Here is a 25,306-nt window from a genome sequence, read left to right as displayed (position 1 = left end):
CACAAAAAAACAAACCTTTAAGTTTTATTAACACTAAACACAACTCATTTGGCAATTACTTTAATATTTGAATATTCACATGTTTTGACAAATACTATTAGGAGCATTTTAGTTGATCCTCCCTGAAGTCTTAACTAATATAAATGACTTAACTGGTGTACACACAATGTTAATTGTCGCTCTTTAAGAGTGTATGTAAAGTAAACAGATAGATAATTCGATCGAATGTCATTTGTGAAATCAGATCACTGTCCTTTGTACATACAAAATTCTCCCCTACCTCTAATCTACACGTGATAAAGAAAGTGAGAGAGAAAGATAACATAATTAACAACATAAAGAAAATAATTGTAAGAGGGGTGAATTGGAAAAGTTTTAATTTAATTTAACCGAGGCCTAACTTAATTAACCAAAGAGTTTAGGCCATTTAATTTCGTCAGACTTTAGGTCAGTAATATTTCAGCAGTTATCGTGCTTATCACATCTTATCGATGTATTAATGCCTTTATAATGACCATTGTAGTCAATATTTACAAAAAAAAAAAAATTAACCAAAGGGACTATCTTAATATTTTGCTAAAGATAGGTAGCAAATCCATCCTACTTATGAATTAGGGGCCATATCATAAATAATCGAGTGATGATTTACTACTACTCCCCATGCATCCATGGAGAAGTTCTTGTAGTCAATTGGGGTACCACATTTTTCAATTATTCAAACCTAAACAAAACCCAAGAAAGAAAAGTTGAATGCTTTTTCCCACGCCATTGAATGAACCATTTTCAATCCCCCAACAATTTTGATTGTTTATAAAAGTTATAAAGATTTCAGTGTGTTTTCTCTCTCTAGATATTCAAAGCTGTAAACACTCAATACCAGTGAAAAACTTTACTCTCTCTCTCTCTCTCTCTCACTCTAGTATTATTTTAATGGCTATTTCTTCTTTCCTTCACTTCCATGCTTATATACCCACTTTCTCTCTCTACTTCTTCATCTTCAGATAATGGGTTATTTGTCTTGTAATTCAGAATCTGCTATAATTGTCTGTGATCCATATAACTGGGATATAAAAAACAGAAGAAAGAAGAAGAAGAACAAGAACAAGTTAAATCACAAGAAGAAAAATGATTCAGAAGGGTATAAAATCCGAAGGTTTTCATACTCAGATCTTGAATCTGCAACTAATGAATTCTCTTCTCAAAACTTTCTAGGTAAAGGAAGCCATGGAAGTGTTTATAAAGCTGTTCTTAATAATGGAAAATCAATTGTTGCTGTTAAAAAAACAACTTCATCAATGATGAAATTTACTCCAGTTGATAATGAAATTGAAATCCTTTCAAGAATTCAAAACCCTAGATTTGTTAATTTATTAGGGTTTAGTCTTGATTCTAATGAAAACAAATTACTTGTTGTTGAATTCATGCCTAATGGATCTTTACATGATCTTCTTCATTCCAATACTCATAACCCTAGTTTATCAAAACGGATTCGATTCGCTTTGCAAGTAGCAAAAGCTGTAGAAATTCTCCATTCATCAAATCCTCCAGTTATTCACAGAGACATTAAATCTTCAAATGTTTTAATTGATTTGAATTGGAATGCTAGATTAGGGGATTTTGGTTTGGCATTAAGAGGATTTGTTGAAGATGTTAGGGTTAAATCTACTCCTCCAGCAGGTACATTAGGGTATCTTGATCCTGCTTATATTTCACCTGAAAATCTCACAGCTAAAAATGATGTTTTTAGTTTTGGGGTTCTTTTAATGGAGATTTTAAGTGGAAGAAACGCCATTGATGTCAATTATAGTCCTCCTTCATTACTTGATTGGGCTCTTCCATTGATCAAACAAGGTGAGTTCATTTCAATTTATGATCCTAGAATTGATCTTCCTGATGATTTATCTGTTATTAGACAATTATCAGTTTTATCTGCTCAATGTGTTCGATCAAATGCCTCAAAGAGACCTAGTATGATTGAAGTGGTTAATTCCCTTAGTATTGCTAGTAACAAAGTTTCATCTTCTCCATTATGGAACAATCTTAGAAGAAAAATTAGGAAAGAATCGAAATCGTTTTCGATTAGACAAGAACTATTTGATAGTAGTAAAGAAATTGTTAAGACAATTAAACATCATGGGATGAGAAATTCTTCATTAAAGAACAGAAAAGTATCAAATGTTGAGTCTTTTCTTGAACTAGGAAAACAACTTAGTGGTATTAGAATTGGTAGATCGAATTCGATTGGTTCAATTACTGAAATTAAAGTAGACTCTATGACTAATTTGGGTTCTAAATTTCAATTTGCACCAATTGTTACAAGTAAAACTGGTTTGGGTGTAAGAATTCCTTCTCTTAGGTTGAACAAATCAAGATCTTTAGGGGTTTTGCAAAGTAGAGGTTTGGTTCATGATAGTGAAAGAGGGTTTGTGTTTCAACTTGTGAAGAATCCTCAGATTAGATTAGATTTTTCGAAGCTTGTTATTAGTAAGGATAAATATCATCCACAAGAGAAGAAGAAGTTGATGATTTCTTCAGGGGAAGTAGAAATCACCTAGGAATGTAGTTAATGATCTCCATTAAAGAACGGAGTTGTGTCTGTATTCTGTAAGAAATTAGTCTACTTTGTAACTCTTAAAGATTAGTTTTCATAGATGAATGTATTTTCAAGCAATTTGTATCTGATCTGTTGTTCTTAGTTTTCATATTGTTGATTTAATGCAAATTATATTTGAAACGAGTTATTCGCTGTCATTCTTTTGTTCATGTTTGATTTGTAACATTAACATAATAAATGTCTCGAAGATGAGAATATGCTAGTCGAAATCGGTACTCTTCTTTTTCTTGTACAAGATAAAGAACTTGAGAACTCTAGTCTTCCTCGTTCAATCAGATTGTCGGGGTTAACTATGAGAATGTGGTGGTCTTTTTATATAGATCTGACTCGTCTTAATGGTCCAAAATGTCTTGCTCAATTTGATTTCTTAATAACTTTTTGTCTGACTCGTGATTGTTTGAGTAGTCTAAAACGGCTATTATGCCCAGAGAAGTCGAAAAAAAAACATGATCGAAGTTTAATGACTCTTGACTCATGCCAACACACTTGGTTGGAGTGGTAAGAGGTTTAGTCTTCTACCTTAGAGGTCAAGGGTTCGAGGCACGCTGACAATTAAAAAAAAATAAGGACTTTTGACTTGTACAAGACAATGACCAGGCTATTGCTATTGGTGGAAGATGGAGTGGAGAGACATTGAGCCATAAAGCCCATGTTACCCTAGTGGCAGTTAGTAGTTCGCATTTATTACAAATATTTGAGATATGAAGCTTGAAGGGAATCATAAAGAAGACTATAGAAGTATTGTCAACTCATAACATGTAAGAATTTATCAATGGACAGAATTATGTTGGTAGAGAGTGTCTTCAAAACTGTCCTTACAAAGGAAATTTTGACAGTTTCCAGTAAATGCACCGACTGTTACTGTTATTTTCCATTATTTGGATACGGTGTCTCTGTGGGCGCTTCTTCCTTTGCTCTTGGTCCATCCCTCTCTGGGCACTCCCCGTAGGCTTTGGATTGAGCAGTCTGAGGCCACGGACGGGTCTAAATTCGTGTTGTTCAAGTCCTTCACAAATTAGGCTCCTCGGACTGCCCCATTCCGTGGGCGCGCTAAGAATGAGTGTGGGCGTGAATTAATGGTTTCTTCAGGATAGAAAATCTACCTAGAAATTTAGTTACTGATTTTCATTGAAGAATGGAGTTGTAGCTTCCTATAGTAAGAATTACAAAAATTTGTCACTTTTCCTTCTTCAAGTTCAAGACTAGTTTTCATAGATTTTGATGTGTTTAGAGTAATTTGTAATTGGATCTGTTTTTTTTTTGAGCAATGACGATCTATGTTAGTCATTACAAGGCATGGACCTCCAGGTTTTTGGAATTTATGTCAACACTTTCAACCACTTGGGCAACCAAGTGTTGACTTAATTTGGATTTGTTGTTCTTGTTATTCATGTTGATGATTACTGCAATTTCCGGTCAAATGTTTTCAATACAAAAATTTACTGGTTTGACGAAATTAGAGTTAACCGAGTGGTGGTGATTCTTTTTTTTCTCCTAGTCATTACAATTCATTGATGCATCATGAAGATGTAATAAGCACGATAACCGCCTAATTCAAACCAAGAATGGAAGAGGCCTAAAGTCCGACAACAAAGAAATCTAAAGCCTGACAAATTATTACATTATTTACAGCCTAAATTATATAGGATAAATCTTGATGGCAACTACTTCCACCGAGACTCGATTCCACGCCCTCATGGACTTAAGAGGGGCGCCCAACCGTTACACCAAAGAGTAGTGGACGTCTGAAATAATGTTAATGGCCTGTTGGAACCCTGATTCAGACAAGTGAGACGTAGTCATATAGACAACAAAAAACAAGCACCGCCCAAGTAAACTTTTGTTATGGCAGTGGGCTCAAATGTGTTGAATTAGGGCAAGATGAGAAATCCTGGGCCCAACTTTCTGTTTATTGCTACTACAGACCAATTGATATCCTAACTGCAGACATCACCATTTTTGTTCCAGATAAGCTTTGCATTTCCAAGAAAGAAATATTTCAGGTTTGGGGAAGTCATTAACTTTCAAAAGTTGGCTTCTTGTGTTGATCAGGATGTCCAGAATCTGAACTATTTATGAGTTGTTATAGTTTGAGGTGTATATTTATTAATTTTTGTAGGGTAAGGGTTATATGAATAAGAAAGATAGAAAACTTTCCCTTTGAGTTACAAAATCATTCGAGAAAAGGTAAGACCCTATTTTGCCCTCAACGGTGCTACACGGACCGAAAGTCTTTTCTGAGCATGGCCCGAATAATGACATGACATATAGGTCATTTGTACTCCTGCACATGCCACGTCAGCCCTCTGGCCATGCTCGAGAATGCTGACATGACATATTCATTTTGTACTCCCGCGCATGCCATGTCAACCCTCAAGCTATGCTCGGGCAAGATTTCGAGTCACCTCATCTTCATTTTGCGTTAAAGTGGCAAGGGAGAAACAATTTTGGTTCGAGTGAATGGGATCAACATATCTAAAGATCCAATTCCATCCAGAGTCTCTAAACCCCCACTCTCTTCCTAAAAGAAGGTTTGCAATTTGTAAAATGAAATGATTGAATGTCTTAATATATTAGCCGAAATTAGCTTGAGTATGTCATGGATAACCACATTTTGACCCATGTTTCTCTTTCTCCAATATTATTACGCGAAATTTAGCTGTCCACTTCGGATTTTGGCCTGATTTCACCTATATTTTTCAGACTTTCTATGATCTAAAATAAAAGTAGGACAATGATACAAAGTATGCCAAGAATATAGGTCATTGGAGAGATCAAATAGAGGTGGGGGATGGTAGCGTAAGAAAGATGTATTGAATGCAGTGATGGAGGTCATGAGATCAGCCTTGATTAAAAAAGGACAAAAATGCATTCCCCATCTTTCCATGATTTCATAACCATTCATCTAAGTACACTTTTTTTCTTCCCATCTCACATGCACACCAACACCCAAATTTCCCTATCATGTTGCATATTAATTAGTAGGTACTTTTTTTTGTTGAAGAATTAGTGGGTACTTAGGTACTGCATAGCAACTATTTTCAACAAAAAAAAAGGTACTACATAGCAACTCAATAAAAAAAAATTTCACATATTAAGATAGAGAGAGATTAATTAGTGGAGATACTTTGTTCGGCCGGTCAGAAATTCTGGCCGAGTTTCGACAAAATTCCAGTTGGGGTATGTGGTCAAGTTAGATTTAGAGACATTTTCGTTACTAAACCATTCATCTAAGAGCATCTCTAGTGCAATACCCGAATTCTAAAATTCAGAATGTCACCAAAGATTTGTGTGAGTTTTTCTTTAAAAATCATATTCCCCGCCAAATGATACTTGCATATCTAAAATTATGCGACTACTTTTATTATATAGATCCTGAAGAAGACAATCTTAGAAGATCTTTATAATAATGTATCACTAGATGACCAAGTAGGAAAGAGATAGTTTAGTAATCTACTTTTCATACTGGATGCCAAGAGTTTTTAAAATCAGTAGTGATAGAGCAAGGAAAATCTTAAACAGATTCGAGAGAAAATTCCAGTTCAACGGTCAGAGTTTCCTCTTAATTTGTCAAACAAATCAAGATGAAGTTGACAAATCAACCCCGACCGTTGATTTGGAATCTCTCCCAAATCTGCCTAGGATTTACCTTGCTCTACCGCTCTCGAGATGCTCTTAGTTTGATCTTAAAATTGAATAGAGAGCTTGATTAGCTCCAACTTTCATCTACATAAATAGCAAGTTTGGTTTCTTTAAAATATTAACCTAGAAGTGGTTACTATTTGCCCTAATGAAACCAGCTTAATTAACTAGTAATTAGTTTTGAACCCAAGAAGGAAATTGCATCCAAACATTAAATTAACCAGAAACAAATAATCTTATCCCATGCACTTAATTAATCCATACATCCAATTACATTACTTACCAAGGCCACCACCAATGCTTCTTAACTTATAAAATTACAAGACCATGAAACATAAAACCCTAACTTCAAATTAATACTAACTTAATTCACCTTTCTTTAATAATCAACAAGTACATGCTCCACCTTAACCTAGATTCTATTGTTAAAGGGTATCCAGAAGTAGATGGATCAACCAAGCTAGTAGATTTGTTTGATGATCATGATGTTTCTGCTGCTAATTGACTCAGCAAAACCCTAGCTAGTAAAAAAGAAGCAATTCATTCATTCATTATATGGTTTGTTTCATCATAAGTTAGGGTTTCTTACCTAGGGTATGTTTGTTGTTATGCATCCAGACCTTAAGTACTTGTCTTCTAACACCAGTTTCATTACAGAATTGTTGAACTATTTCTTCATCATGTTTTTGAATCCTCCAACCTAATCTTTCAGCAAAAACAATCATCTTATCTTTCTGTTCTTGGGTAAACTTAGTTCTAAATCTTTTCTTCGACGAACTCCCACCACCACCACCACCTGAACCACCACCAGTACCACCACTAGGGTTAGAAATATCATCATCTTGTTCATCTCTAGAGTGTCCTCCACCACCTGAGGATGAAGGTAAAGCTAGTGGTCGATGATGTGGAGCCACTTGTAAGTAACCGGTCGGGGAGCGAAAATACTGAGTGAATTGTTGGTGGTGTTGGTGGTGGTGGTGGTGGTGGTGGGGAGGGTGGTGCTGGTGATGGTGGTGAAGAGGGTGGAAAGTGGAAGAATCTGCTAGTTCAATTGACTCTTTACGATGGAAGTTCCGGTGACAATTGCAAGCTGCACATTTTAGGGCATCAAGAGTACCTTCTTCTCCTGCTGGCATGAACTCTCCACAACCATCAACTGCAAGTCCGCCGATACCCACAGCGTGATTCTTTAAGCATTCTCTATACCTCCAGCTAGAACCACCTTTTCTAACCACCGGAGCTGCCGCCGGCATCTCTCCACCAACTCCGGTAATCCCCATTTTTTGTTTTGATGAGTTTCCAAGAACAGATTCATAACTAGCTGAAACTGGCATCCCACCACTCATTTCATCTTTTTGATCTTCCTCATGATCATCATCAAACTCCATCCTCTCTCTACCTATCTATTTAGTTTTTCTCTCTCTAAAATATAGTGTAATTAAGAAGAAGATGATGATGATGAAGGTTTAGTTTTCAAAAATGGGATAAAAGAAGATAAGAGATGGAGAGTGTTATGACCATCAATTTTCTGCCCTAGCCTGCAGAAAGTTTATCTTCCTTCTCTCTCTTACTTACCCTCCACTGTGAAGTCCAAAACCAACATTTTCTCTCTCTCTCTACAATTCTCTCTTGCTTGTGTTTAGTGTTTACCAACTCCTCTTTATTGAAGTAGTAGAATTTGAATTAATTTCTCTTTTTAACTTTATTTTTATTTTTTCTTCAGTCAAAGTTAACATAAAAACAGAACAGAGTAAGAGCAGAGATTCCTGTAATTTTACTGTTTACATTCTGATTATATACATGTCTGATTGGTTTCCTCCACGTCTTGAGTGAAAATGATATAAATAAATAAAAGAAATGATGGATTTCATTAATTAATTACATTCCATCCACATGAAATGACATAAATGAAGAAAAAAAGTTGACACATTTAAAAAAAAAAAAGGAATTAATGGGTCTTATGTGGGAAAATAGAATTAGGAAAATCGTTTTCGCGAGAAAGTGGAATTTCTGTTGTTAGATTAAATAAAATAAAATAAAAAGTGTGAAAATTTATTTTTGGGTGGTACAAGAAAGTAGGAAAAATATTTCAAAAGTTTTACCACAAGAAAAAGTAGTAAAATCAGATTCTTACCCTTCATTCACTTTCAAATTTTTTTTCCCACCTTATTTTTTCTCAAATAACAAATGGACCCTAAATGTGCTAGTTTACCCGATAAAATGGGCTAAAATTTGAAGTGTACACCGAAATCTTATTTAATCAATCAAGAGAAAAAAATCCTATTGATGAGAACAAAAATATGATTGACCACCTCAGACTTCAAATCACTTTTTTAGACATGTAACAATTTTAATTTGATAATATCGTCGTTCATATGTTACCTTTTTACTGGTCCAATTTCAACGATATTATGAATCAACAACTTCTTCTGTTGTTGCAAAAAAGAAAATCAATATTTTGAGGGATTAATTCTCAATTTGTGTTGAAAAACATTTTTAGTCATTTGGTTCAGAGAGTCTATGAATGTCCTAATCCACTGCGCATGTTCTTTAGACGTTGCAAATAGGTGTTTAGCTTACAAGTGATGCATACATATCTTCTGGTGTTGTTTATCTTTTGATTTATCCCATTCAATTTATCATTAATTCATATGAGAAATACAAAAGAGGATATTATGGGAAGGGGGCGGCTAAAGGTCCCTAGCGAAAATGTTTTAAGCCCCCGGATCACACACATTGTTGAAAAATCCCCTGTGTAATCCGGGGGCCTACAACATTTTCGCCGGAGACCTTTAGTCCCTTCCCTTATCGGAATTCCAAAATCTTAATCAACAATCATAGAGGGCAAAGGCCGCTAAATCATGAACCGTACGACTGTACAAATAAAATGGAATCAAAAGAAAACACAAGATGGTGAATATTATTATAGCGAATAATTTGTCGAGTAATGTAGTGAGATATCAGTATAATGAATGTGGGAAGAAAAAAATGAAGTTTCAACACTTTGGGAAATCATCCACTTTCTACTTTCTAGTTCTCTAAAGAGAAGTTGGGTCCCCTAGTCTTTTCTCCTTACTGTATGAAAAATGCTTCATCACATGTCTGTCTAACCAATGAAAGGAAGGAACTAAAAAAGGACACATAGGGAGTTGAGTTGAAAGACAATTGAGAGGTGCTTCAATATTTGGGCACCAGATATAAAACTGTCGGTATTAACCACTTCTGCCTCTCCGGTTGCCCTTTTCTCCGACACCCTCCTAATTGTGACTCCAAATAACACCCTTGGTCTACCACCATCAACCCCCTTGCACCACCACATTCCACCACCACTGCCCAAGGGTTCATAGTGATGGTGGTTGGTGTTTTTCTTTTTCTCTTTGCCTAAATTCGGCTTGCTAAATGAAATGAACCAAAATAAAATTATTCAATCGAGTGAGACATTCTACAATTTGACTCAAGAGTCAGATTTTAGGTTCGAATTATTAAGTATTTTACTATCTTAATTAATGCGATTCACTTGAGTCGGACTTAATTTTTTTTTTTGTTGTTGTTGCAAGAGTCCGACTTAATTTAGTTAGAGATGCAATAGCCATTTCAGAACTTTCATTCCTCAATCTAATTAAAATAGACCAAAAATAGTTTGAATAGACCATAGGGACAAATTTATTAAGTCATGAATTTGAGTTATTGTTGAAGAATCGAGAAGATCAAAGCTCCCGATGATACTACCTTGTGGATTGGCGGTGTCACGAAGTTCGTTATTCTCTTTCTCACTTTCTCTATCTCTATATTAGTAAATACGGTATCTCCTGAATGACTAGTGAAATAAACGAGTTTTCCCTCAATTTTGTAAAACGTTCGTGGTATCAGATCGTTAGCTTTAATATTTGGTTACACTATAACAAAATAACAAAAAAGTGAGAAGTATGTTATTTTCTCTCTGTGTTTCGAAGTCTTAACAATGTTTATCTCCCTCCGTCATTGTTTAATTTTTTTTAAATGGAAATAAAACAACAAAATATTCAAAAGTCTAGTGGGTTATTTCCCAAATGACTCCTAATCTATGACCAGTTTTCTACAGAAGCCTCTAGTTTATACAAAATACCCAGATGCCCCCCTTTTTAAAGTTTTCATCAACTGATCATTTGTTGACGGATAACTTTTTGTGCATTTCCAAGAATTCTCGTATTTGATTTATTTACTTTCTTGTTTCAAATCACAACCATCAATTTTCTTCGTCCTTTCCTTTTTTCCACGGACCTCCACTAAACCGGGGTACAGTAACGAAGTTAGACCGAAATGAACGACTCAATTTTTCTTTTAAAAAAAATTTCTTCTAATTTCTCTCCCCTCATTTATCTCAATCGTCAAATAGTACAAAATCTCAAACACTTGGCTAAAAATTCTAAAACATCTTTTGATCTTATTCAAGTTAGTTCAGAGTCGCAAACACACTAATCCGAGCTTAAGCATTTAATCAGCAATCATCATTTCAAATTAAGAAATAAGAATTGTATAAAGTGGAGTAATTTTACCTCGCAAGAACAGATAAGAAAACCCATGTCGCATGATTTCATGTTTGTGTTCGGTTTCGAATTAAAGTATCCAGAGAAAAGGACAAGTTTTTTGATTCTCAATAATCGAAGTAACAGGTGGCTCAAAAATCAGGTGTCCTAAATTTTGGAGGTTTCTATGTTTTATATTCGTAGAGGAAACATCACTGAAGTGGAAATGATAGATTAGTGGGACCCCCCCCCCCCGGGTCGGCTACTAGTTGATTCACCACTTGACGAAGGATCGAGGGCAGAAATAAAATGATGAAGAAAGTGAAGTAGATGATTGTGATTTGTGAAGTAGAAAGAAAAATAAGATGGAAAAAGAAATTAATGAAATAAGAGTATTCTTGTAATTGTCTGCAAAGTTAACAGGCTACAAATAGTCAATAGATAAGCATTTTTTAAAAGGGTATTTCTGGCAAATTAGGAGACACGGAGAGCCTTAAATTATGGGGGCCATTTGAGAAATACTCAAATCTAACTACGGGAGGGTCTTGCAACGAAAAAAAAACTATGGGAGGGTCATTTGAAAAATAATCTAAATCTAATAACTAGAGGGTCATTTGGGTAATAACCCAAATCTAGTAACGGGAGTATCTCATTGAGGTGACAACCCAAATCTAATTTTTTAGGACGGAGGTAGTGAGTCGTTCCTCTTCACTATGGCAATGGAAGGACTTAGCAGACTGCTCCTATCTGAATCGACTAATGAAAAGTTTATAGGCTTCCTTACCAATAGCCCTGATCTGTCTATATCGCACTTATTGTTTGCCGACGACTGCATTATCTTCGGTAAGAACTCTTTAGATATCAACTATGCTAAATCCAATATTTTCTTACCTAAGAACACCCACCCGAAATTTAAGCGGGTCATTGTGAAAGCTCTCAAAGTTAAATATGCGTCCACTTCAAAGAAATATCTAGGTGCGCAACTCTTCATAGGGGCACATAAAACCAAAGTGTTCAATGACCTCTTGGAACAAATTAAATCTAAACTATCCAAATGACACCATTCCTTCCTCTCCCAAGCAGGTCGTAGAGTAGTCATTTCTTTTGTAGCTGCGGTCGTTCCCCGATACCAGATACTTACATTGTTTTGCCATTCTCAAAGGCATAAGCAAACGCATAACGACTTTTCAAAAGTCCTATGGTGGAGAAAGTCCAAAGGTATCTCACCAAAGTCTGGTCAGACACCTATCTCCCTAAGAAGTCTGGTGGCCTTGGCATCCATCACTTTCACCTAGACAAAATCGCACTTCATAGTAAATTAGCTTGGAGACTCAAAACAGAACCAGAAGCAATCTGGGTTAAATTCCTCAAAGCCAAGTATTATCTCAGTCTAATACCCCTGGTCCTGCTAAAACTCATCATTCTTGGAACTGAAAAGTTATCAGAAAACATTATGAGCTTATTGAGCACGCGATTACTTGGAAAGTTCACACGGGGAAGCAAATTGAAATATGGAAAGATAATTGGATCCCAGGAACTCAAGGCCCAATAACTAACAATATGAACTCGAATTTCGTAAAGGTCTCCCAATTAATAAATAATAATCAACAGTGTTAGGAGACCCTGAATGCGAATTTCGACAATGCTACCTGCAATTCGATCAAGGCTATTCCCATTCAAAACGAGGGCCCAAATCAAATGAAATGGATTCTCACTCAAACCGAGAATTTCTCTATTAAATCTATGTATCAACATTTGAGTCTTAACCAGAGTCCTCATCCTGTCACCTCCATCAATTGGAATTTCATTTGGTCAATCCTCACTATCCCTTGTATCCATATTTTCCTTCGGAAATGCTACCCAGGAGCCCTTCCGGTTCGTAAATGTATCGGTAAATTTATAGGAGATCTATATACTTGTCTGAATTGTATTGAGATTGAAACAATAGATCATGCATTACTTCATTGTACTTTTGCTTAAAGTGTGTGGTTTCACTTTAATATTATATCCACCAACATCCAAACCGTTTCAGAATGGATTCTATCCTGGCAAGACTCATCTCAAACCAGCAACACCTCAAATGATATTCACTTTGTTACTATAATGTGGCACATATGGAAGTCTAGATGTGATCACTGTTTCCAGCACACTATAAACTTTACGAATACAGTTATTAAACTCATAATGGCTTTTCCAAAAACGTGTAATATCCAAAATAAAACATCAACCACAACAGTAACAAAATGGCAACTCCCTATGTTTCCTTATATTAAAATTAATGTGAATGCTTCTTTTATAGAAATTAATACCAGAGTTGGAACCGGTATGATAATCCATGACTCACTATCTAAATTCATAGAAGCGAAAGTTCATACGACTAGAGCAAAAATAGTGGAGAAAGTGAGACCATTGCAATTTTTCAGGGCATCTCATGGGCGAAAGATCACAATCACAAAGACATCATCATCGAAAGTGACAATATCAATATGATACAACATCTAAAAAACTCAAGACATTCATTGGCAATCGATGGCTCAAATACGAAAAGTTAAGGAGATCAAAAGTAATTTAAATAGGGTCAAATTCAACTACGTAAATCACAATCAAAACACTCAAGCGGACAAGCTGGCAAAATGAGCTAGAAGGAAAAAATAAGTCAAAATTCTAGAAATATGTACCTCATTTTCTGTTTAATTCGTATTGTAATGGTACTCTTGTGTCGTAATGCAATATATCTTCTCAAAAAGAAAAAGAAAAGGGTTGTGTCCCAAATAGTCCCCAACTTTGTGATCGGTTTCCTGCCTAGCCCCATACTTTGTCAAAAATACCCAGATGACCTTCTTTTTCAGATTCCGTTTTAACACCGTTAACCAGTCATTATTTCTCTCTCCTTCATCTCGTAACCTCTCTATGTCAGCTCACTTTCTCGCCACCTCATTGTCTTCACCGGCGAAGGTCGCCGGCCGGCAACCTTTAAACATAAAAAAAGAAAAAAAAAATCACTTTCTCTATCTAAAAAATTAAAACCTCTCTCTAGATCTGGTGAACCAGATCTTGTTCACCAGATCTAGGGTCTGCGAACAGACCATTGAAGGTCTGTTCGCAGATCTTCATGGCCTGCGAACAGACCTTCAATGGTCTGCGAACATACCTTCAATGGTTTGCGAACATACCTTCAATGGTATGTTTGTAGACCCTAGATCTGGTGGACCAAATCTAGAGAGAGGTGAGGTTTTTTTAGAGAGAGAAAGGAATTTTTTTTTTTTATGTTTGAAGGTCGTCGGCCGGCCGACCGACGACCTTTGCCGTTGAAGACGATGAGGTGGCGAAAAAGTGAGGTGGCAGAGAGAAGTTATGAGATGGAGGAGAGAGAAATAATGACTGGTTAACGGTGTTATAACGGAATCTGAAAAAAAAAAAGACTATCTGCTATTTTTGACAAAGTAAGGGGTTAGACAGGAAACTGGTCACAAAGTTGGGATCTATTTGAAAAATAATCCGAAAGAAAAAAAGATAATGAGTCATATTTGTGTTGAGTGATGGTACGAAATGTCAAAAATGTCCAAAAACCCGTGAAAATTATTGATGAGATGGATATTGGTAAGAAAGAGGGGTATTTTTGTCATTAGATAGTTACATCTGTCATCTTTTATATTACTAAAATTAGAAAGTATAAACATGGTTGTGATCATCCCCAAACACGCAAAACAAGGAAACGACGGGTCACGAGTAAGTAAGCGTGATTTTGTTTAGAGTTAATAAATAATGGGTTGTTATCATACGTATGTATTGATGTCAAACCTGACCCCACATATTTATTAGTCACCAGATTATGGGCATGAGTTTGTTTTTTTTTTTTTTTTTTAGTTGAAAGAATGAGTTTGTTATTATATAAGTAGACAAAGACTAAGTTCAACAAAAAAAAAAAAAAAAAGTAGACAAAGACTATTGGAGAGTCTACTAGATAACAAGTTAACTAAGTACTCCTCCATTTCAACAAAAAAAAGAAAAGAAAAAAGAAGTACTCCTCCTCTTTTGGTGCTTAAAAGGGTTTTCTCTCTAAATTTCCTGCTAATTCCTAAATAATTAATCAAGCTACTAATTATAGTGTTGATGTTTTAAATATTGAAAGAAATCTAAATGGTGGGAGAGTTAGTAAAGAAGAGAAAAGATGTAAGAAACATAAAATTGAAAAAAGATAATATAAGCGATAAATTTATGGAACCAATTAGAAATATCATCAAAAAAATATTAATTAGAAGGGCCAGAACCAATTTTATAATATCTTGCCGTTATTATTAAAAAAGATAGTTTTTTTTTAGTGTAACAGACTCAATTTTAAGTGACAGAAAATGGAAGAGGTCAGACGTCTCGGTACTTGTTTATTTTTTTGTTGAAGATATGAAGGAAGTTATAGACATAAATAACTACAGCTACAGAAATCCTATGAGATAGGAAATGCATATATGTAATGTGGGATACCTCATTTTTAATCGAAAATTAGTGAAGTCTTCCTTTTTGCACCTGAAAGGACGAAATAGCTCTCTTTTTATTAGATTTTCTTTCTCTTCCTCTTATATTAGAGCAAGTCCAACCCCAGCCGGGCTGAGGCCAATAATTCAAATTATTGGCCTCAGCCCCCCGCTCCAAGCCCAGCCGCTTGGAGCGGAGGCTGGGGTCGGCCATTCAGTCGCCCCTAACATTAGGGGCGACTGAATGGAGGCCCCAAGTGACCGTTGGGGCCCCAACGGTCACTTGGAGCCATCCCCTAGCCGTTGGATAAAATCCAACGGCTAGGATCTACTTCTTTTTTTTTTTTTTATCTTTTTTTAATGTAAATAATAAATTTGTAATTTTAATTAGTTTTAATTCTTTTTAAAAATTCTAGAAAAACTTAAATATTAATAATTAAAATACATCCCACCAAATGTCGGTCCCCGAATATTTTTTCAACTTTGGAAAAAAAAATATTATTTCGAAAATAGTTCAAACACGTGTTTTATATATGCATAAAATCACACACGTTTTTCGCACACCGACTAAAAGTCCACACACGCGTCTCCCACATGAACAAATTTTCGGCCTCAAGAGAGGCTGGGGTTGGAGCTGAATTTTAGAGGCTGAGCTGAGGCCAATAATTTTAGGTGAAAAAGTGGTTTTTTCGGCCTAAGACAGGCTGGGATTGGACTTGCTCTTACTCTTGCCTACATAACACTCCAACTTTGATCACTTTATGAAGTCATCTTTGTAAGTTCAATTAATATGTTGCAACAAAAAAAGTTCAATTAATATTTTATTTATTGTAATTGTTTGATTATTTTTTTTGTTCAATTCATCTTTTGAATCAACATTCTTTGAAAGGTTAGACGAATGTCGTAGGTAAAATAGAGAAAAGATGGATATGAGAGGAAAAAGAGAAAACGAAGATTCATTAGCACAACATCGGCGATGGTAGCGTATCGAAAAAAGAATACGAGAGATGGGAGAAAGAAATACAGAGAAATCAATAAAGATAGGATCTTTTTTGTATTTTTAAGTGCAAATAAAAAAGTAGTATCACTAGTATTCAATTAATAGAGAGGGTATCCCAATTAGACATAAGAGGGGAGGGGGTAATGCTAAACTCCCCAAAGGGAAAAATTGCTTCATAAATAACACAGTTTTTGTTATAGAAGTAATTGCCACTAATTTTTTTTTCAAAGGGATGTCACGTAGTTTCTCCAATTTTATTGAGAGAGAAATATATAGGGTCCTTCATCTTTTTTTGTTGTTGAAAGAGTCCTTCATCTTCACTCTGAAACACTTTTTTTTAATTCCCACCTGCATCTTCATCACCACCAACAATGACATGTTTCTCCCTATATATATCTCTCTTCTCTGCTGAAAACAAAGGGATTTCTCTACTGTCTACAACTACTCATTTGGGATGAAGGGGATTCTCGAGGATTCAGTCGAAATCTTGGTCAAGGTGTGAAGTCCGTGACTGAAACAAGAGTGTCCCCTTTTGTTTGAGCGATTGACGAAGGAGAACGAGAGTTGTAGTGGTCGAAAGTAGTGAAAAAAGGCAAAAGCACAAAGGGCTATAAAACGAATAGATAATACTTTTAAGTCCTTAAAATTAGAATGTTGAAACGACTAAAAAAACAAATGAAGTGTACTTTCACGTCCTTAATTAGATTTCATCTAACCTAATAAATTCATTTTTTTGAATAAACTTTAAACATGTTCTTTTTTATTTTCCTTGTTATCCTCCCTTTAGAAAAATCTTCTTCTTTCTTCGTCTTCGTCCGAGAAGTGGTTGTCAACGAAGGACCAACCATCGACAACTTTCACCAGAACAAAAAGCAACTTACTTTTCTTTCTTCTTCAAACAAATGGGGATTTTCTCCAAACTTCGTTGAGTACAAGCAAAGGACAATGGGACCTCTTTGTCCTATGTTGTCCTTATAGCGAGAATGACGATCGATCAACCGCGAACGATTGTGAGACGACGAGAAAGAGAGAAGGGATAGGGAGAATTATATTTTTATGTAAAGGTAACTAGAGATATATATATATATATATATATAAATCTAAATTTGAGTGACTGTTCAAAGAAAAAGGGGCAATTCTGAATTTATAAAAATTAGGAGGCTCAACGAAGAGTGTTCACAAATTAGGGAGTCAAATAGAAAATAACTATTAAAAATGAGGGGTTTTAATTTTAATTTTTTTTTCTGTTAATCAATAAAGAAAAAAAAGAAATTAAAACCTTCACCATAAGTTAGGGGGAGGGAGCATGTGACCCTCTAAAGAAGAACAGAAGGGCAGAGACAAAAGAGTCCACAAAAGGCACCAAGCAGGCAGAGATTTTAGCAGACCCAAAGTCAGTCTGATTAGACCCCCTTTCTGACACCACCCCCCTACGTCACTTCTACTGTCCCGCTCCCCTTCTCTACCTCCTCCTCCTCAAGTTTAGAGTTAAAAAAGAGAGAACTAGAGAGAGAGAGAGAGAGAGAGAGAGAGAGAGAGAGAGAGAAACCAGCAGACAGAGGGTTAACCTTTTTACTGTTATGAAACTATCACACGCTTCCGCAGATTCGCCCCCCTAAACCTACTATGTTAGAGGTGTCAATAGGCCAGAGGTCCGATCCGTGTAGGGGCGGGACTCGAGTCCGCAGCCAACGCCACCACGCGCACCTTCCTGGTGAACTCGTTGGACCATTTCGTCTCAACGGGCTACAAGGTGTCTATGATTAGCCACCACGCGCACCTTCCTGGTGAACTCGTTGGACCACTTCGTCTCAACGGGCTACAAGGTGTCTATGATTATTGGGGGGCAAACTATTCTGAGTCAGGCAAGATTTACATGGATTGGCTCGGTAAGGCCTCATTTACGAGCGGACTAGTGGGGACGGGACATTGGTAGGCCGCGGACTGATTTACTCAGCCCCGCTTAAGCCAATCTGTGGCTAAGCTAGGCCGGACTGCTATGAAATGGGCCTACCCCTAGTCAGACTAGGGCCATTCGCAGCTCTTGTTGTCGGGTATATCACATCCATTACATTATTAAAGAAAGGTGGCCCATGAGAAGTACATGTATACTTTTCTCCCTCTGGCATGTCCTTATCAAACACACAAGGCTATCGTAATCCTTCTGCACTATATAATGCAGACATTCTGCGTCTCATTCGCCTTCCATCTGTTATATGGTCGCTCCAGCCGATTGATTAGACTATAACTATTTACAAAAAATTAAAACTTGATCTTTTCAGTGTATCTATTTATCTATCTATCGATCTCAAAAAGTATTTGATATTCAGACTATAGAGAGTTAAATCTTGCAACACTTTAATATATTTTTAGAGTTAAAACTTCATACATACTTGTCACCTTACTTTAACCCTAAGATTCCCCAAAATCATTCACATATCTTATTAAAAACCTAGTTTGTTCTCCAAACCAGCATCCTTAATGCCTTCACAAATATAATAGTAAGAAGTGGAAAACTAGATAGAATCACAGATAGAACTGTTTATGATGCCAAACGAACGATTCTCCATACCTGTTTTCCGTCTATCTCTTCTAGAGAATACTGCAACCTGTCAAATGGGAAATATACATAAGGAAGAAGTAATACATTTCGGTTAAATTCAAACGAACTTCAGGTAGGCTAGTATATGATTTTAAGCCTACCGATCATGTAGTCGAGATTGTTGTCCTTGCCAAAACTCAATCGCCACTGGTTTAAGTCTATATCCGCCCCAATGTTGGGGTCTGGGAATCAAAATGCTTCTGCACATTCACAAAATATGGTTTTCAGTTTCATATAATATGCACAAACATGAAAAAAACCAACACAGGGGATGGCTTTGCTCGCCAAATTTGGCTCTCTATTCATAATGACCGGTACATATTTTTTCTTCACAACAAATTTTATGGTTGGAGCAGTACAATGGGTTTTGCTAGTAAATTTGTAATATACAAGAAACTAATGATTTGAGTAGTCGGTGTTAACTTGAGTACTCGACTAGACGATTAATTCTTTATACTAAACAAATAGTGAAGCAACCGCCAAAGTTTGTGCTTGCTAACAGATTGAGGAATTTGCAAGTCTATAGGATGTGTAATTGCAGTTTTGTTACTTGGAATATGAGAAAATTTATTAGACCGACCCATCAGAAAATTTATCTTCCAAGTCTTTGCATTCCTGGTGAAGTACTTCCCTTCCAGATAATATAGTACTCTGAAACAAGGAAAACGAACTATTTGAAAATTTTCATTCAAGGTCAATCAATGACTATGAAAACAGAAACCAACAATGACCTGCTTGCTAATTATTGCTCCAATTTGGCCTCCACGAGGACGGCTATAGAAAAATTTCGTTGATTCCACCTCGGAAACCTTCTGTACAGTTCCTTCCACTCTTACCTGCCAATCAGGTTATCATGTCTGAAAGTCAATACGGTTTCAGAAAGTAAAGGACTCGTGGTTCATTCCAGATTGTGAAAACCGTCTGACTTGACACAAGGAAGCGCCGTAAAGTGATGATATTAGCATCACAGGTTGCTGAGGCAGTCAAATACATTATTAAAGGGCAATTAGCGATAAAGATAACACCCTATACGGGAATATCGTATAACACAAGTGCAATGGATAACCTGTCGATGAAGAGAACCCCAATAGAAAAGAAGTGATGCACGAGGATTTTCTGATATTTCACGTGCTTTCCTACTTTCATAATGCGTATGCCTAAACCGAAGGAGGTACCATGAGAAATTAAAATGAAACTACTCACACATATTTCTTTTCATTCAAAATCAATACAAACAAAGGAAAATCTTCACCAACCGAATCAAGAAATTTATGTGATAAAAATTGAAAACAGTACTAACCAAACAAACCCGTCTTTATCAACTCCTTTTAGCGAGACCATTCGTGATGAACTGCATAAGTAAACAAAATCACATATATCAGCGATGTATAAGTATGGTAAAGTCGTAAACTTATAGATGCAAACCCAAAATGAACACTAAGTATAACACCAAATTATCATTAGGTATGTCTTGTCCTATTATCAAGGTCAGACACAATGATCGCATTCTCTGTTATTCGACCTTAACAATCAGAGTTTTGTGATATCAAACCAAATTAACATTCAAGAAGTTAAAGATATACGGTTGTCCATTATTGGCGGAGGTCGACAACGCCATAGCTTTTGGTTCATGCAATCCTGCGGCCTTTGCATCACCAAGCCATTTCAGAAACTGCCACAGAATACAAGAAATGAAAACTCCCCCCTTTTACTATTTTGACTTTGTCAAGTATCATTAAGCAACGAAATATATAAAATATTCGATCAACTGTAAACCATAGTAAACTATTACTATATCCTTTACCTGATCTATTGGGTCAGCTTCTAGATGATCCTCGAGAAACTCCGGAGAAATATAGTACTCTCTTAGAGCTGAAATATCAATTAATGGAGGCTTCCCAATCCGGACACACATAGAACTGCCAGGATAAGGTGGAATATGGATCTTATACTTCTCGATAATAGATGTCGGAACAAATCTACCTCCCAGGAAGTGATGACGACCAGAAAATTTCTTTGCGCACAGATTTGGAGTAGTTAATGAAACCTAAAGCAACTTGAATCAATGACCATCATTTCTAATAGATTAAAATGCTGAATGATAGGAAAAACAAGCAAAGGGTTCACTTAGGGACAAACCAGCATATCAGGTTTAATTCCTTCACCGCCCGTGTCTCCTTCTTCTACATGCCAACCTGAGGGGATATCTACAGATACAATGACTGGTGATCTCTGATCGGTTTGATCATGGCGATTTAGATGAACCAACCTCTGAATGAGATCATCAAAGGGTGGTCTTGGTGTACCTGGAAAGTTATCCTTTCATGGAGTCCCTATAAAACTAAAGGTTCAAAAAGTACATCCAGTGCAATGAAGGAGGTCTTAGTCGAAACTAGTCCAAGGTTTCAACCATAGTTGTTCGCAACTATTTCATAATGCAGGAAGTGGACGAGGAAACTCACAAAATGACCGGAAACAATATGCGTTGACTATTTTGCTCTTAAGAAGGTAATGAGGAAGCATGTCATATTTCAATAAACTGATTACTTTCAGGAAGAAGAAGAAGAACCAAATATATGGAGAAATAAGTACGTGATCAGAACGTGACTTAAATCATTAACAGACACAAATAAAATGAATAATTGCCTAAGCTGTTCCAAATTTCGAATATCCTATACACGGTTTCAGTTTGCTGATTTGAAAGGGACTACTCTTCCAACCAAACCGGTGCCCCTTCACCCACCAGTAAGGAGGGCCTCCCAATTAAAAGTGACCTTGTCACATACAGCTCGGGCAGATTTTGGTCATGCCACAGGACTGCTTTCTACTATCTACTAGTGGTTCAGGTCTAAAGCTGAATGTACGCCTAAACTGAAGATATAGACCAATGACAAGAAAGAAGATGGTTATTTCTAGTTTTCTACTAATATCTGCACTAAAATATAGCTCGACAAAACAATACATAATCTGTAAAGGAGAAGGTAATATCCAGGAAAAATGATTTTTTACCGTGAAATGAAAACCCAAACATTGCATCTACTACAATATCAAAGTCATTAGATAAGTCCAGAGGGAGGTCTTCGACTGAAAGGAAAGGGATTGATAGTAATTCTAGCTGCAAAATTATAACACGTCAACATCTATTACCTCATCATCTTGCAGGTAAATATATAAGCATATGGTTCGGGTAAGAAACAGAAAATACAGCCTCTTCGTAATACCTGAGTAACCAAACCATTATAAAGAATCTTAGGATTACGCTTTGGATAACAAACAAATGGTTTATAACCGAAGTGATATAGATGACGAGCAGCTACAAGACCATCACCACCATTGTTTCCTGGACCGCATATTGTGAGAACTCGGCTATATTCACTAGCCTTGTATACCTGTAACAGTAATCAAGTGTTACAGAACTTGGACGAAGGAGCTTCAATATGCTATGACAGTTAACCATATAATTTAATATACACCCTGAGGACAATCATCGTGTATTCAGAGTTCAGACTTCAGACGTCAATATCACCATTATATCCATCTATTGTTTTAGAACAGCATTAAAGAGAATCATAAGACAAAAAAAAAATTATATTCATGCTATACATTCATCCAGAAGAAGGTTGGAACGTAATCTAAAAGGCTTCCAATAAATGAACTTCATTGAGAATTACTCCAACAAAACCTAAGAGATGTTGGTAAATGGAGGAAAAGAGCAAACCCAGGACTCTAATTAAGAAGCACTAACTAATGAAAAATCTTATTGGCCTTTCCGTGCAATTTGTTAGATTAGTCCCACATCGCAAAACGGTATTCTAATAACAGGGATTGTAACACCTCCTCTCCACTCATAGCCAAATGATTTTTAGTTGGATGGCCACAAAATTAACATAACATGGTACAAGAACTAGACCCACACATGATAGGCCCAACGACCACATGTTCCACGTCACCCACCGAAAAAAGACAAGTTAGGCTCAAAAGGACGCCACAGGTGAAGAGACATGTAAGAACATTCCCACATGGGAAAATGGTTTTCTAGTAACCAAGATTATAAAGTCTAGATCCTCCCGGCTCATAGCCAATTGGTTTCAAGTTGGATGGTCACAAACCTAATTAACACATTCAGCTTTATGCAGATCTTAATCTAACAAAGCACCTAATTAACTATTTTCTCTTCACTAGTAATTCATTCTCTACTTAATCGTGATAAAATACTGTAGAAGAAACTACCAATTAGCTCTCATAATAATAAATTCAGAGGAAAATATTCTCAACTGAATGAATGATTATTAGAGAGAAACCAACTGATTAAACCCAGATTTTTGCAAATAAATCAATCAATTCTGATTAACCCAGATTTTCAAAAGTCCAATACTAAAGAGCATGAAGGTCTGATCTTCAAAGAAACATTTTAATGTCTAAAGCAAAAAAAACAGAAGGAAGAGGCTATATTATACCTCAGAATCGCTGCTGCCACGCTTAAACCAGCCAATTCCTTCAAAACACAACTAACATATCAAAAACCCAACAAAATCAGGAGCAAAAGTAGAAGAAATTGAATAGTATAGAATGATAAAAGATTGAACTTTTTACTGACCATCAACTGTTCGACGCTAAACCCAAGAGAACCCATAAGAATTTCATCAATTTCAGCTGCCTCCCTCTTTGAGAGATAAGAGACCACCTTGTCTTCATTTTGTGGAGTTGAAGCCACCACCCTCTCACCCATTTGTGTAGCAGCTAGCTCTGTTGTATTTGGGAAGTTGGAGAGAGAAAGAGAAATTGGCTCGGGGAAGGTACTAGTGTGGAGTCGAGCAGAAATGTTGGAGAAAAAACAAGTTGAGTGAGAAGCTGAATTTTGTTGACTTGTAGTAAGATTGATCAATAAAGAGTGTAGATTAACACATTTACGTTGGAAAATGTTTGGGGACGGCGGCCATATTAGAAAGGTTTCTGTTAAGTTTGCGACCATCCACCTCAAAACCATTTGGCAATGAGTAGAGATGACGTATACATTATATTCTTAGTTGCTAGGTAGTCCTTCTTCCATTTGAGACTATTCTCACCGTTTCATTTTCTTTGTTTTATTCCCCTCCAATTTGAGTATGAATAAGTTGAAGAGTCTCGCAAAGGCGCCTTCCAAAATTGCTATTCATGTCCCCATAAAGATTTACCCTAATTTCTTCTTTTTCTTTCCTGATTTCTTGGTCCAAATAGATCTTGATCGAGATTCCTAATCATTCTTCTTTTCGACTTCTTCTTCTTTGAGGATAGTTATTTTCTTCATCTTTTCATTATTGATGAGTGGTTTATCATCTTTGTCTAATCGTCTCTTCATCCCTTCATTCTTAAGAATTGATGCAGCCGTGGAAAGCATGAGGTGAAGGAAAAAAGAAAATGATTTTTTGGAGCGCAGAGATATTGGAGTTGTTTTTATCTACTCGTTCTCGAGAAAATTTGAAAAATCAGAGGGTCGCGAGCGGACCAGTCCGAGAGCTAAAGCAAGGTCTCGGGCTGGGATAGTCTGAGACCTCACAAAGTAACAATTACAATGATCATTTATGTACCTCGGACTTTTTAACTCATCCTTGCACAATTTTTTGTTTTGATACAATCATAATGTATTATTGTTGGGTTATGGTATCTCCTAGTGTTCTAAGCAGAAACTCCGAAATCTAATGTTTAACACTAATATCCCAGGATTTCATGCATAAGCATAATATGAACTAAGTAGATAGAAATTGTTACCTTATCGCTAAATATCCCACGAACTAATACGGTTGAATAAGAAGACCAAGAGCTCCAATTGTAGCGCCTCTACTTGAGACACCGAGTAACCAACTTGATCTCCCACCTCAAGTTTAGCTAGAACTTAGTGGCGGTTAGACGAAGAACACCGTCTTCTTTAGATTAGATAGATAGATGGGGATAATTAATTCTTTCTTTCTCTACTTGATGTTGTAGAGATAGAAATCTCCTTAAGAATTCTCCACACCTTATTCTAAACTAAAGATGGTCTTATATAGAATTTCAATGTTAGAGTCCCATAATTAGGTTTCCTAAGACCAAAATAGAAGCAGAATAAAGGTTTTATCAAAAATAGAAATTGGTTTCTATCATTGCTCCTTACTCTGGTCGGCAACCCTATGCCCTAATGGGACGGCTTTGGCCAGTCCTATTAGTGTGGCCGACAATGTCTTGACCATCCCACTAATGGGCTTTAAGTGCCCGACCCAAAATCCTTTTGTTCCGGCCCCTTTTACTATCTTTGCCTTAGGCTTTCCTTTGACCTTTTGGGCATATTTATGGGTTCAATACATCTTTATATGTCTCATCCCTCTAGTCATATATTCCGATCAAATTGACACTCTTTGGTGTAACTCGATGTAGGATCCGGACGAAGTTAGCCGCGAATTGCCCTGTGATTCGACGATTTTAGTTGTTTTCTAGCTAAACACTACGATCCCTAAA

General features: G+C 36.4%; 2 protein-coding genes and 1 pseudogene across 5 annotated transcripts; 1 reads left to right on the top strand and 2 right to left on the bottom strand.

The window, feature by feature from the left end:
- Positions 1-676: 676 nt before the first annotated feature.
- LOC147533132 (serine/threonine-protein kinase-like protein At3g51990 pseudogene) lies at positions 677-2,741 on the top strand (annotated as a pseudogene). Its single transcript, XR_015228143.1, has one exon. The product of XR_015228143.1 is annotated as a serine/threonine-protein kinase-like protein At3g51990 pseudogene (transcript).
- A 3,731-nt stretch (positions 2,742-6,472) lies between these two features.
- Positions 6,473-8,018, bottom strand: LOC147533131 (zinc-finger homeodomain protein 2-like). Its single transcript, XM_086647537.1, has one exon. The coding sequence runs from the start codon at positions 7,642-7,644 to the stop codon at positions 6,832-6,834; it is 813 nt and encodes a 270-aa protein (XP_086503663.1). The 5' UTR covers positions 7,645-8,018; the 3' UTR covers positions 6,473-6,831.
- A 10,551-nt stretch (positions 8,019-18,569) lies between these two features.
- On the bottom strand, positions 18,570-24,828 carry LOC147533130 (pyridoxine/pyridoxamine 5'-phosphate oxidase 1, chloroplastic-like). 3 transcript variants are annotated; one of them, XR_015227852.1, is made up of 13 exons: positions 23,433-24,828; positions 23,293-23,343; positions 22,057-22,224; positions 21,845-21,950; positions 20,975-21,141; positions 20,640-20,882; positions 20,419-20,507; positions 20,136-20,186; positions 19,902-19,992; positions 19,567-19,809; positions 19,416-19,486; positions 18,937-19,035; positions 18,570-18,842 (listed from the first exon to the last, which is right to left on the bottom strand). XR_015227852.1 is itself a non-coding variant. In XM_086648891.1 (13 exons), the coding sequence occupies exons 1-13, from the start codon at positions 23,562-23,564 to the stop codon at positions 18,776-18,778; spliced, it is 1,440 nt and encodes a 479-aa protein (XP_086505017.1). In that variant the 5' UTR covers positions 23,565-23,680; the 3' UTR covers positions 18,570-18,775. The 3 variants fall into 3 exon arrangements, 2 of the variants coding, with proteins under 2 accessions (XP_086505017.1, XP_086505015.1); XM_086648891.1 differs by having other exon boundaries at positions 19,567-19,671; positions 23,433-23,680; XM_086648889.1 differs by having other exon boundaries at positions 19,567-19,671; positions 20,975-21,042; positions 23,433-23,670.
- Between the last annotated feature and the right edge of the window lie 478 nt (positions 24,829-25,306).

This window comes from Eschscholzia californica, unplaced genomic scaffold (genome assembly GCF_041429995.1).
Source record: "Eschscholzia californica isolate CP2 unplaced genomic scaffold, dmEscCali1.0.p SCAF_6, whole genome shotgun sequence".
In the NCBI taxonomy this organism is placed as follows: Eukaryota; Viridiplantae; Streptophyta; class Magnoliopsida; order Ranunculales; family Papaveraceae; genus Eschscholzia; species Eschscholzia californica.
This window is presented reverse-complemented; position numbering and strand designations above follow the sequence as displayed.